The sequence below is a fragment of the Balaenoptera ricei genome, chromosome 8 (assembly GCF_028023285.1).
Source record: "Balaenoptera ricei isolate mBalRic1 chromosome 8, mBalRic1.hap2, whole genome shotgun sequence".
NCBI classification, from domain to species: Eukaryota; Metazoa; Chordata; class Mammalia; order Artiodactyla; family Balaenopteridae; genus Balaenoptera; species Balaenoptera ricei.
In genome coordinates, this window is record NC_082646.1 from 109,140,086 (window position 1) to 109,154,099 (window position 14,014).

The 14,014-nt window shown below is 46.9% G+C and overlaps 1 protein-coding gene across 5 annotated transcripts in view; it reads right to left on the bottom strand.

The window, feature by feature from the left end:
- The window catches only part of CHKA (choline kinase alpha), a 62,708-nt gene that overhangs the window by 19,893 nt on the left and 28,801 nt on the right, over positions 1–14,014 (bottom strand). For 3 of the 5 annotated variants that reach the window (XM_059932241.1, XM_059932239.1, XM_059932240.1), the window contains one exon: positions 5,247–5,300. The exons of 1 other annotated variant lie outside the window; for it this stretch is intronic. In XM_059932241.1, coding sequence (XP_059788224.1) covers positions 5,247–5,300 — 54 coding nt within the window. Of the gene's footprint in view, positions 1–5,246; positions 5,301–6,249; positions 6,280–14,014 lie in introns of all 5 variants that reach the window. One more of the 5 variants, XM_059932242.1, reaches the window with a different exon arrangement.

Consider the following 14,014-nt stretch of genomic DNA (forward strand, 5'->3'; position numbering starts at 1 on the left):
GAAACACTCTCAGGTGATTCTAGGTCACCCCTTGTTCAGAAACGGGCTGTGGGGACAGGATCTCAGAGGAACATTGCTCAATAAAACAGAGCTCTTTTAAATACACTCATTTTACCAAAATGGATGGAGAGGCTTAGCGGGACAAACTCATCAGGCAGGGACATGATTCTAAAGTTGGCGAGAAGAAAAGAGAAAGGAAAAAAGAAAAGCTACTTCCAAAGGACATGGGGCCACATTAAAGTAAAAAGTAATTCAGTCATTTTTACATTTTGGGGAAAATGGGTTTGTTGGTAATCCATCCACCATCTTGTATAATCTCCACAATTATGATCTAACCATTGTCACCTTGTGAGGCCCAATCTATATTCACTAATTTGCGATCCTGTACATATGACTGCTATGAACTGGACTGTGTCCTCCCAAAATTCAGAGGTTGAAGCCCTCACCACCAGTGCGATGTTATTTGGAGATGGGGCCTTCGGGAGGTGATGGATTTAGGTGAAGCCACGAGGGTGGAGCCCTAATGGGGTCAGTATCCCTATAAGAGGAGACCCCAGAGAGCCTGCCCTCTCTCTCCGTTTCTGTCTCCCTCTCCGCCACGTGAGGACACAGGCAGAAGACAGCATCTACAAGCCAGGAAGGGGCCGTCACCAGAACGTGGCCATGTTGGCACCCTGCCCTTGGACCTCCAGCCTCCAGAACTATGAAGAATAAACCCAGGTAGCTTTTTCTGGCAGCCCGAGCAGACCAAGACGACGGCAATCCAGACACAGCACTGATCTGTCAAGTTGATGGATTTTAGGAGGACTTCGACCAGACGGGTTTTATTTCTTAAACGCTTAGAGAATGAGGACGAATTCCTAACAGCTCTATTGAGCTGGCAAAATGTTTTCACTCACTCATCTGACCTCACAGCAAACCTAGGCAGGAGGTACGGTCAGTGCCGGCCCCGTTTACCTCAACTCCGGCCTCAGAGACACCCCACGGGAAGTGAACCCTCCGCTGCCGCCCGCACAAGCGATGGGAGACTGGCGTCGTGGACGAGGAGGTGCTGGGCTCGGCCCAGACCAGGCCGTCTGCGGGCAGTGGCTCTTGGCAGCCCCTTGCCCTCTGTACAGTCTCCCACCTCAAAACTCCAACCCAACTGTTTCCAAAGAGTAGGATCGGGATCTCCTCTGTCCTACGTAGCCAGAATTTTGTCGGAATTAAAATTTGGTTTTTCAACCCTTTTCTGTGTAGAGTGACGAAGCTGGAGGGCACTGGGGTTGGCATATGTAAGACACACACTTGCAGCCAATCTGAAATAGCCCTTTACGTCTGAAATGTCTAGTTCTAGACACAGATTTAACCCACAGTATGACTTCAGGAAGTGCACGTGGTGCCCACGCAGCGCAAAGGCTGCTGGGAGCTGACTTCACACGTGGCACCATCACTGGTACGCAGGCCGAAGCCACGCTGTCCAGGATCCTCCAGAGCAGGGTCCACCCGGTGCCAGGATGGTGGAGAGAAGATGGAAAGAGACTTAAAGAACTTCCCAATTCTCTTCAGCACTGCTCTGCACACTGTGAACAAGAAATACCTTTGTTCCTCTGTGATACTGCAGTTCAATATTTATTCACAGTAGGGAGAAGGGGGGGTGGTGTGTGGAGGGAAGAATTTGGAGAGGAAGAAAATGAAAGAAAATGCCAAGTCACAAGCAAGAAAGATGGGTAGGTTACGAAGGACAGCAGGTATCCTCAGGTCTCCAAACCCTCAAGGAAAGCAAGCTCAGTGAAGGACGGGCGCAAGGGCGTGACCCGGTCCACCGTCCGCAGCACCCGGGCTCGGCCCCCACCATCCACCCACGGCTGGTTCTGCTTTCTCAGGAGAGCAGCTCAATACCTCAACTTGAAATGAATCACGATGGCTTCAGAAATACTCATTCATATATTCACCCCCCAAATGTAACTTGGACATGTACTCTGTACCCGGCACGTGCTAAGCCCCAGGGAAACAATAAGAACAAGACACACGCGGCTGCTGCCCGGACAGAGCCTGCGTTCCAGGGACAGAAAGGGCCGGAACCGAGCAGGGCCATGGGCAGATCGGGGCAGCGCAGAGAAGGAGCAGAGGGTATCCTGACAGAGCGTGACGGGGTGGCCACCCCCAAGCAGATACGGTGACCCTGACGGGGGCAAAGCAGGGCCTGGGAGGGGCCAATGCCCGGAGCAGAGGAACCGAGGAAGAAGAGGACCGAATCAGCCTGGAGAAGCTGCTGGGGCTGCCGCGGGGTCTGGGCCAGATACAAAGTCCTCGGCGTACGGACAGCGTTATAGCTAATGAACTGGCCGAAGAGGGGGAAGCAGCACAGAGCCTGAGGACGCCCAGCACCTACAGCAATGCTTCCAACCGGCTGTGCCTACAGCAAGAAACACATTTTACACGGCAACCTAACACCCCCTGATGTAGCTGGGGCAGCAGGAGGGGAACCAGGGCAGCCGGTAGTGCGGGAGGCGAAGACGCCTGCTGTCAGGACGGGCGACAGCGTGTCCTGTGTCAGACGCTGTGGAGACAGCGAACAGGGGGCAGAGGAAAGTGGGCCTTGGATTTGGCAACACAGAAGTTGCTGGTGACAGAGCCAAGAGTGGCTCCGGGAGCAACGGGGACAGGGTCAGACGGAGACCCGGGCAGAGCGGGCAGAAGAGGGGGAGGGCCCGGGGTGGGGGGCTGGGGGAGGGTGAGACTGACTTCTCACTTCATCTGTGTGGTTTTCCTCCTTTAAAAAGTCCAGCAATAATATCGAGATTATGACCCTCCTGAGAAGACGTAACAGCATTTCTCTGGTGGGGTGGGGAGGCCGAAGAGCAAAGGTGAGACACACACAGCGCAGGCCAGGGCGCTGAGCCCACCAGAGACTCGCTGGCCCCCTTCCGAGGCTTCGCCCCACCAACGGGAGTGGAGCCAGGCCTCCCGCTGGAGGAGACCAGCCATTCAAAGAGGCTCAAAGAACACAAACCACCTTCCCCATTCTGACAGCCAACTGCCCACCTTCTGACGCAGAGGATCAAAACCAAAATCACAGCACCTACTACCGCTGCCTGCTGGGCCCCGAGCAGAGATCCAGCCGGTGCAGGAGGAGGAGGTGGCGTGGCAGTGACGCACGGGTCCCCGGCGGCGAGGGCACGCTGGACTAACGAGAGGAAGGGACGGAAGAGTGTGCACAAGCAGCGGGACCCCGCCCTGAGTTTAGAATCTCACAAGAACAGGCAGACGTTAACACGTAATACGGAAACTTACAGCCACAGAAAAGTGCAAAGGAGGGGCACCCGGTGTTGTAGGAGCAAGCCTAGATGAGAGAGCAGGAAGGGGCTCCCCGTGGAAGGAACCTGGGAGCTGAGATCCCGACTGTAAGCAGCAGCTGGGGGGAGTGGTGCGGATTGCAGAGCAGAGCACTCCAGCCAGAAGCAGCAGCATCTGCAAAGGCCCCGTGGCAGGAAGGAAACCACAGAGCTTCGGGCCACACGGCTGGAGAGCAGGGAAGGCGGAGGGCGTTGTGAGATGAGACTGGGAAGCTCGGCGGGGGTCAGGCTGCCGGGACCTGGCAGGATAAAAAGCCCACCTAACTGGGACCAGGGCAGAGAGCCACCACCGAAGGACTAAGCAAGAGGCTGACACGATCGGATGAGCAGTTCAAAAGCTGGCTCTGGCAAAGACGAAGGGAATGGTCTGCAGGAAGTAAGAGTGGAAGTGGAAGCCCAGCGGGGAGCTGGTGGCAGCTTGGACTAGGCAGGTGCGCAGTCCAGAGATGGGGAGAAAGGAGACAGATCCAAGATATGGTTCAAAGGAAAACCACCAACAGACTTGTGGATGGGACACGGGGGTGAGGGGACAAGGGTACAGAAGGTGACTCCCTGCTTCCTGGCCTGCCCAGAAAGGCCGGATTTAGATTTTGCTGGTTGGAGGGGTGGGGAGAGTATGGGTTCAGCCTTGGACCTGGTGAGACACCCCAGGAGACGGGTAGCAGCTAGTGTTAGTTCCAAGCAGGGCTGTGGGCTGGAGGAGCTGCAGACCCTTGGCCCCTAGGAGAAACGCAAGGACCAGCTTTAGATCAGGTGGCCGGGTAAGGCGGGGGGGGTGGAAATAGGGCCTCAGGCCTGGGGACTCTGAGTACTTAAGACAATCGGAGAATAAGCCCACAAAGGAGGGAAGGAGGGGTGCAGGAAACGAGGGGCCTTTACTTCGTGTCCCTATGTCCTGGCTGCCTTAGCTGCTAAGAAGTCTAGATAAAACGGGAGCTGGAAACACACTTCAGATTTAGCGTCATGGAGGTCCTAGTGACCCAACAGTTTCAACTCCCAGGAAGGACGAAAAGTCTATACACAAAGGGCCAAGGAGGCTGAAGACATAACGTCAGTCATGTCCCACTGATAGCTTCTCAGTCAGCGTCACCCCAGAGAGCACACATTCCAGATCCTCTAGACCACGGTCTCCGGAGCAGGGCCCGTGCAAAACATCCACGGAACCGCGAGGAAAAAACAGCAGCGCTTTTATTCCTTTATATGATCTCACCTCTTTTACATTTCTATTTCTTGATCACTTTAATAATTCATATACAATTAGTAAAACCAGTGTATTTACGTGTGTCGATATGACAGGGTGTGTGGTGTGTATGTTACACACGTACACCCACACACTCCCCCCGTTACACACAAACCACACACCAGGGGAGTGGGCTCAGAAGTTGTTCACTCCCTGGCGTGTGGAGATCACTACTCCAGACGCCCCACCTCTGAGCCTCAAAGAGGGGCAGGTGCTCTTGACCTCAAGCTCTTCTGAATATACGCATTTCTGAGTGAAATCTCGTCTTTTAGGAAGCAGCCTTTGGGAGCCGGGTACCACGCAGAGGGAAAAACACTCCTGCCTGCCCCGGGGAAGGGCAGCCACTGAGACACCTGGACAGTGACAGACTACCTCCGCATCAGAATATCACGCACGCAGGTCACCCCAAGCCGCCACCTCCTAGCACCCCAAATGCTGTTCAGATCACCCTAAAGGCACAACGTCCACTCCCTACACCCTCAGTAGGAAATGGAACACAGGCTGTTCGCTGGGTCTCACTGCGGCGGCTCCCAGTACCCCCAGAGCCCCTCCTCTGGGACACACAGCAGGACTCCAGGGCAGGAAGGGGCGCTGCCAGAGCAGGGGGGCAAGGCTGCCCACCACCAGCTCACACCTCACACAAATGCAGAGCGGACTGAATTACTTACTTGAAATTCATTGTCTTTCTGAGCTTGTTCGGATCCCTCCTTATTACAGGACCGCTACGAATGAGAAAAAGCAAACACTTCCAGTGAGATGGGGAACACTGAGCAGACACTAACTTTGCAACCATCAGAACAGTCGGGGTTTACAAAACATCTCAGATCTTTAGCGAGTGTTTCTCAGCGCAGTCTAAATGCACCACCAGCGTCCCACACTAGGACCGACACCTGAGGAAGCACTTCATTTCTTTACGAGAAAAGGGATGTGCTGTCGAGACCACACAGCTGTGAGTCTCACCACCATCCCAAGTACCTTTTCACAATTTCATTGCTGGAGGAAAGTCAGTGGCGGCTGCTCTCCCAATCAGGCCTCCTCAAGATAGGCGCTGGGCTGGCTTATCTTGTTTAGCCAGGTGGGTCTTTGGAGGCAACGCCAGCCCCAGGAAGGTGCTGTCCTGCAAGGGCAGGGGGCGCACATGGGCTCGCGGCCGTCGAGGTCAGCACAGGGTGGGTGAGGGTGCCCTGTGTGGGCAGGAAGCCCGGCGCCCGGCCTGCGCGGCCGAGCCTGACCATCAGGGCACCACGAGCTCAGCGTGGGGTCTCCCTCCACCCGAGAGAGGCCCGTGCCAGTTTAATAAAGGCCCAAACTTATTTCGTATGTTAACGTATTGAGAGATACTTTCATCACTTTCCTCAATGAAATTGCAAATTATTGGTAACCAGGATTCAGTCAATAACACACCTCAACCACGAACTACCATAAGCAACCCTCTGGCCACATCCTTTCTTCATGGCAGATCTTATCTTTTAAAAGCAACCCCCCACCCCAAGTGCTTTAAAAACCTTCATACGTGTCCTGTCAAAATTTTATACTCAAATATTGCCCCTAGAACAATGTTATTTGTTAAAATTAAACTAAGTCTGCTTACGTCAGACACAGAAGCCCATAAAGGAAGCTCTTTTAAAATGTTAAGGTAAAAGATTCTTGAACATCCCATGAAAAACATACCTTTCCATTCCACAGCTTTATCAAAAATACCTGTACCAAGGGTAGAAAGTGTGGACAGGAAAAAAAAATGCCACGTTAAGCACCACCAGCTACTCTAGCATCATTCAAAACACCTCAGCGGTTTAAAGCGACAGCTCCCATCCACCATACACGGAAATCACGTCCCACAGACATTTAATGTTTTGTGTAAACAGTACATGTTCTAGTTTACTCGATATAAAAGTAAACAAAATAAATAACCACGTTCATATGAAGTTATCTGCAAAAGACCTGCACTTATACATACTCAAATAATATCTTTAACACACAGTTAAGTACACTTTGTACAAAGTACAGAAAGTACAAATGGGGGATATATGATATTTTCATTTGTGTAATCTGCATTTCTCTGATGAAAAGATGTTACAGGTTAAATCCCGTTACAATGAAAGCTACAAAATGAAAATACTACAGAAATACTTTTAGACTTTTGCTGATGGCTTGACGTAGGGTGTGATAAAAACCCTAGGGAGGAGTATCTAGGTACCATGAAAGCGTCGCTCCTTCCTTAACTCCAAAATACCCTCCTGACTGCACCGTGGCCTCAGACCTATACCTTAGTTGCTCCCTCTCCCCAGTGGCCTACACGTTCCTAGTGAATAGGGACTCCGTCTTTTCTTTACTGTTGGTCTCCCCAGCAAATCCTGGTGCTCACCGCACTTTGTGGCTGGCACAACTAAATAAACACTCCTGCGCTGGGAAGCTCAAGGAGCAACCAAGGGCGACGGGCAGACTTACATCTGTGATCCCAGTAGTGGGGGAATTGGCAACAGTGTCACAGTGACCGATGGGGCTGAAATGTCCCCCAAATATTAAATCCTTGTGCTTTTTCTCCCCAAAGACAGTTAAGAACAAAAAAAGTTCTATAATCTGATACACTGCATATATATATGTACATATTTTTTTAATTTTGATACTGTGTAGGAAAAGACAAACAAGGAATTTGGATATCCTACTGAAATTGTTGTAACGGGATTTGACCTGTATAAAATTCTAGATGACTATGGTTATTCCTATGCTGTTGTTACGTGAACTGTATCTTCTTAGGGAGATACAGTTAAGGGGTTATTTAGCCAGCAGAAGTTCCCTTTCCCTTGTCTAATGGTGCTCTCAACGTCAGCAAGTCACCTCATCCAAGTTACAAATTGGCTTGCTTCCGAGGCCACTGCTTTTTAACATAATAGCGCTGTTAGGTCGAAATAAATTCTATTAATAATTTCCCCACCCCTGCCCACCCCATTCCACCCCCAAGTGAATGCATTACTTATCCCATCAGAGCACCATCAGGAAGGCAAGATGGACTTCTGCCATACCCAGCCCTCTGTTCTGTTTCCTCAGTACAGAATGTTCAGGTTCCCTCAATCCTGTAGGTAAGAAGGGCAAGACCAGGAAATCGCAAACCAAGCGGATTGAATATTCACGGAAAGATGAGAGAAGCAGCCTCCTGCACAGGTAAGCCAACAAGAGAGAGTGGCCAAAAAAGAGTCAGAGGACTGTTTTGTCCAGGAAGAAAGGAGGTAAAATATAACTTGGAATCTGTGGGATTTTATTTCAGAGGCACAAATTTATTTGAAGCAGATATTAAAATATATTGTACAAGCATTTAACATGACTCCAAATTCTTCACCAACTAACGTGTACATTAATAAAACTTAGCTTTCAGTAAGTTATAAAATAAAGGTAAAAAATTTTAACATTTATTAGAAATTTGGACACTAACTGGTTATTTAATATTAAATAATTATTAAAAATTTTAATGTGAACACTAATGTAGTCATGTTTTTTTTTAATCAGCTTATATGGGTACAGAGTGAAACCGTCATGGAAGAAACAGTACAATGTCTGGAATAACCCTGGAGAATGAATGAAGGTAAAGACGAAAGAAAGCTGGTCAGAGAGGAAGATAGATACTGGGTACCTGGGGTTCATTATGCTCTTCTGGTCTACTTTTGTGTGCATCTGAAATTCTCCATAATAAAATGTTTCTAAAAATAAACGCTGAAACTTCAAGACCTAAGAAGTCAGAATGTATCCCACATGCTTAAGACAACGCCCAACTCTGTGAATATACTAAAAACCACTGAATTGTACACTTAAATAAATAAGTGAATCATATGCTACAAAGACGTCATAAACACAGAAAAAGAAGACACCCAATGGTAATAAAAATATACTGCCACTGGCTTCCTCCCATCTTCCTCATTCTTTTCTTCCTATTTTGGGCTTGGTTTTCAAGAGAATCTACAAGTATTCACTATGACCCATGTATTCATTAGCTGTGCTGTAACAAATAGGCTAAAGTGGTAACAATAATAAAGGGGGTGTGGCTGATATTTTGTTTTAAAGTTATAGAAGAGTTCAAAAGAGGAAACAGATCTGTGATTGACCAAGCACTTGTAAATTTAAAACCTAAATTCCTAAAAGCCTAAACTCTATTAGCTAGGGCCAGCGGTCCCCAACCTCTTTGGCACCAGGGACCCGTTTCGTGGAAGACAATTTTTCCACGGACCGGGGGCGGGAGGGATGGTTCAGGCGTAATGTGAGAAATGGGGAGCGATGGGGGGCGGCAGGGCAGATGAAGCTTCGCTCGCTGGGCGCTCACCTCCTGCTGTGTGGCCCGGTTCCTAACAGTACCGGTCCATGGCCCGGGGGTTGGGGACCCCTGAGCTAAGGCAGTAAGGTGAGAGCATAGAGGATTCTGACTTTTTACTTTACATATGCCTATACTTTAAAAAGTGTTTAAAAGTATATGTTACTTTTACAATAAATATATTTGGTACAAGGTTTCAAATGTTACTTTTCTGGCAAAATCTCATTTAGAGGCTTTTAGAGGTTTTTGTACTTTTTAAAGAAGACTATGAAAAAAGTAAGTTACCTGATATTCCACAATATAACAGGCTTATTTCTTTAAATTTGTTTAAGCCAAATAAACGCTCATCGCTTGGCCAGTTCTTAACAAAAGATTCTGCTAATGCAGAGGGAACTAGTTTTATGATTAAACTACTTTAATAAAACCACATTTGTGAGATGAAACAAAGCAGCATCTTCATTTTCCCTAGTCTGTGTATGTGTGGCTGTGTGGAGATAAAGGCTCTTTTAAAACAGGAGTAAGTTGGCTGCAGCCTTGATAAAGTGCTTTGGGATCTATAAATGAGTGATTAAGAAAGAATAATCCAAATGTTAGCTAGACTCAACTTCTAGGGCATCTAAGATCTGGTCTAGGAAAATCATCCATCTCTTCACTAACCTGAGATTAACCTCCTGAGTTGAGTCCCGAGGGACTCCAGACTATCAGTGTTTATCCTGAGAGTAACAGGCTGGGCTGCACTAGCCTGAATGTTTAGTAGCTGTGATGCTCGTCTGGCCCTGGAGGGACACGGGCTTCCTGACTATACTGCCTGTGGCTCTGAAGATTCTAAGGTCCACCCTGGTTATCTGACCACGTCGACTCTCTACGAGAGAAGAGGTTCTCAACGGGGGGGGGGGGGGGCGGGGGCGCACACCTGTCACCATCCCTGTTAACGATCAATCGGACTGTGTCCCACCTCTCAGGTGAGCTGGGGCAGGAAAGGGTGAGAATCCTGACCCCCTAGAACGCACAGCAGTCATGTGGTTCTTCTCATGTTTTCTTTTCAGTATCACGGACCCTAACCTTCCTGCTTCCTGATCTCTATGAAAACATTCTGCATTTACTGCTTTCATGGCTTCTTACAGCCTTTTCTGAAAATATTTTATAGAACACATTAAAATGTGAGATGACAATGCAATGATTTAAAGTATAGCTTACGTGATTACCTAGTGAACACATATGGATTACGAGAATTTAAACAGACAAATGATTCCTAACATTTTACTGGACAAATGATTTCTAACATTTTTCTAGAGTATGTTCGATCTACCCAAGGACCAATCTAAGACAATGTGATCCTGTTGAACTTCACAAAATCGGATGCCTTGATGAACATCAAGAAGAGACTAGAATGTCTAAAAGGCTCTAGGCAGACATGAGCTAGGAGAAAGACAGGTGAGTGGAAGTCCAGGTAAAGAAGGCGCCTTTCAGGACCTTCTCAAAATTGAGGTCTGATCCAGGGTAACCTGAGGCCCCAAGACTCCAAAGGCTTCTGAGTTCCTTCGGCATGAGCACCCCAAGGGTTGACTTGTAAGCAACACGTTTCCAGGAAGAGCGCCTTCGCTTCTCCAGCCTGTGTCCTGCCACGTCAGATCAGCACTGCTGAGCTTCATAGAGGCACAGGGTGGGGGAGAAGGACACTAAATGACTAGGACAGAAAAGGAAGTTTCTAACTCTAACCAACATATCAGTATGTACATGGCATTTCCTTAAGGCTGAAAGTAGTATGAAGGAAGAAGAAGCTAAATACTTCAAATGAATTTTCAAGTCAAGGCCCATAAATTTCTAAAATTACGAAATGTTTGTCATTTTCTACTGAGGAAACAGAAGAAAGGGTCTGATCTGCTTTGGACCCAAAAAAAAACCCCAAAAAACAAAAAACCCAAAGTGATATATTCAACATTCTGAAATCTTAACTACTGTACCTCTTTAAGCAAGCACAAACTGTAGCTGGTGCTACTTAACATGAGCATTACAACTTTGTTTTTAAAAAACATTTCTTGAAACCAAAAACTAAAAGAAAGAAATTAAAGCTGTAGAGAATGCTCCAACTTCAGAGGACTCATACTATACCGTGAATCGTGTCTGTCACCTGGAAACCAGAGTGCTCCAGGCACGATCGCATGGACAAGCCTGCAGCAGAGAACACATGCACATACAGCTAAAGTGGTACATTACCCCCAACGCCCTTCACGCCACCCAACACAAAGACATTCCTTCCCAAGAGGGCGGGCTGCGGTCACACCAGCGTTCCAGGGACCAGAAATCTGTACTGGCTTCATGCTCTAAAGCCCAAACATTTAAGACCAGCAAGACAAAGACACTTCGCATATGTCAAAATTAGACACAGTAGTCTGTGGTTTATTTAGTTATCAAAAGAAGGCACCAAAGCAGGTACGGAAGGTGATACCACTGTAGGTTGTAATTTGGCAACTATCTTTGGAGAGTATTAATGGAAGAAATACTAGGTTAGACCAAATGGGAACACGCAATACTAGAAACATGTTTCACTTCTGAGAGGGAGGTTTTGACTGCCTTAGAAATAGGTATAATTACACCATGCTCAACACATACAAGGGGGGTTTTTAAAAGCAGAGTAAATTAGGTCATGATGACCTAATACAATGAGAAAAAAAATCGAATGCGCCGTGTTCAGTTAGCGGGGACACGCGCTCAGCCTCTCGGGACCAAGCAGGGCTCTGCACGGAGGAGCCATGCCGTCTCAGCTCCAGCGGGAAGTGCTGCAAGCAGGCAGCTTCTCAGCAGCCAAGAGGTTACTGCCAACTATCTGTAGGCTGCTCTGTAATTTATCGTGACTGAATTTTTAATTAAACTGGGGTTAAGAGAAAACAGGGAAGAAGACATTTTGTTTTCTAGATTCAAAAAAGACCGTGTCCCAAACGGTACTCTTTTGAGTCACTGATACAAATCTGCGTTGTGCCTTGATGCCTTTCATTTAATTATTGTTAGTACATCAACAAACACTAATATTAGCCTTCAAAGAACAAAACTCAAAGAACAAAAACAAAATTTTCCCAGACAGCACTCGAGAGATCGTTGGTGTATTACAAACGTTCATGCCTGTGAGACCGTGCAAAACGGTGAGGCCGAATCTCTCCATTCGTGCAGAGAAGGGACTGGCTCGACACAGTCACTGTTCTGACAGAGGCAGGGACAAAGCCCTCTGAGACTTCCGCCAACTGGCACAGGTTACATTGAAAGAACAATACGTACTGACATTTGTGTCTTCCACAATTCATGATAAATAAGCAAACTGGTTATTTGTAATCAGCCAAACTTGCTTCTGGGAAAAGGCTGCTACTGGACGATGCAGAGCTCATGTTCCTTCCCAGTACCAGAAAGGAAAAAAATCAAGTTACATTGACAGCTAATTTTATCGTTTCAAGCTCTCTTCTAGCAATTATATCTCTTTCCACAATGGCAAAGGCTAAACCAGTACTTCTCAAAACTTCTACCGAGCTATCCTACCTGCTTTAGTCACGGGTAATTTTATAGTTGAATTCGGTTTCCATCGTCTATGCAGCTAATGAGAATAACCTCCTCGTCGTTAAAGTTAAAGCTGGCCTATGTGAAATAGACACTGAATTCTACTGACATTCATTGTTTTAAGATCACACCAATATTTTTATGTTTAATAATCTCCTGCAAATAATATCGTGTGGTGTGGCAGTTTTTCGAAGCTGTGTGTGTCTTACCTTGTTTTATTCTCAAAAGGACCCATTTTTCCCCTTGTCCAACACAGGACTTTCCATACGCCCTAAAATTAACACTAATCCTAAACAAAACCTCCAGGGTACAGCTGGGAAGTCTGCTTATGTCTCGTCTTATACAGAAATGGGGGGTGGCAGAGGTAACTGTTTGTGGGACAGAACTGTGGGCCTTAAACCCAACCAGGAGGTTTTACCTTGGCCTTCTGCTACTTAACCCTTAGTGAACTGCACCAGAGAGCAGTCATTTCAGGGCTGCTATGGAAATAAAGGAAGTCAGACATCTCGCAACACCAAGATGAAGAAAAACAAGAAAGTCGAGAAGCATCTCGTTATTTTAAACCAAGTTACTTGTAAATGATTGCAAATGTAAATCAAAAAAATACTGCTACATAATATTTGATTCTCACAGAGGTAAAAAATTCCAAAGCTGGAACGAGGAGGAGAAAGGGAAAGAAGGGACATACTAAACTAAACCAGTCTATCACGTAATTAAGCAAAACAACTAAACATTCTGAGAAAATACATACGTCTATCATTATGTGCAGTCATCAATTAACATGTTTCAGGGAAGGAGCTCATTCTAATCCACCTTGAAGGATGTGACAACTGCATTTACATGGCCAATTTAGGAAATGCCAAGTTATATTTGTACAAATGCACATGCATGTATAGGGATGTGTGTGTGTGCTTTCCTCTAAGTAGAGTTAAAAATAAGGAAAGCATAACGTTTGATTTGCGTGATATTTCTGTCTTTAATCCATGCATTTATGAAAGTAATGTGACTTATTATTTGGGTTCCACAGTTGCTCAGCCACATCTCTTAATTAATGCAAATCCTGGCAAGTTACTATCAATTTGGGCCATTTTTGGTGAAATCCCTGGCACCGTGCTGTGAGAGCTCAACTTGTAAAGCGCACGGCACTGCCGCTGGCCTCGAGTCTTACTGACTGCTTAGTCTCGGCCCCTTACTTTCCTTCTCTCTTAAACTGAAGTTCCTGTTCGGAGTTCCTGAATTTCTTCCCCTCCTCATGTTGCCAAAGTATTCAAATGGCCAGCAGCTTACAATGGCCATTAATGTCCGAAACTCAAACTGGCAGCGAGTGCCCCTGCCAAACCTCAAAGAACTTGGGAACCAAAAATACTTGAGGCTGTAGGTTTCATGGTTTTACTAAGTTCAAACTTCAACAAAAAAGTGTACTTGAACTAGGGACTCAATCAACTGAGTAATGATATTGAAAACATTGAGTCCCACCTATAAAGCAAAGGAACAGCTTTTTTCTAACAAAAATGAGTTTGTCGTCAGAGTCAGTTGTGAGACTGTCAGACGTTTGCTCATTGTCCATCTCGTGAGCTACTTGCTTCCCTT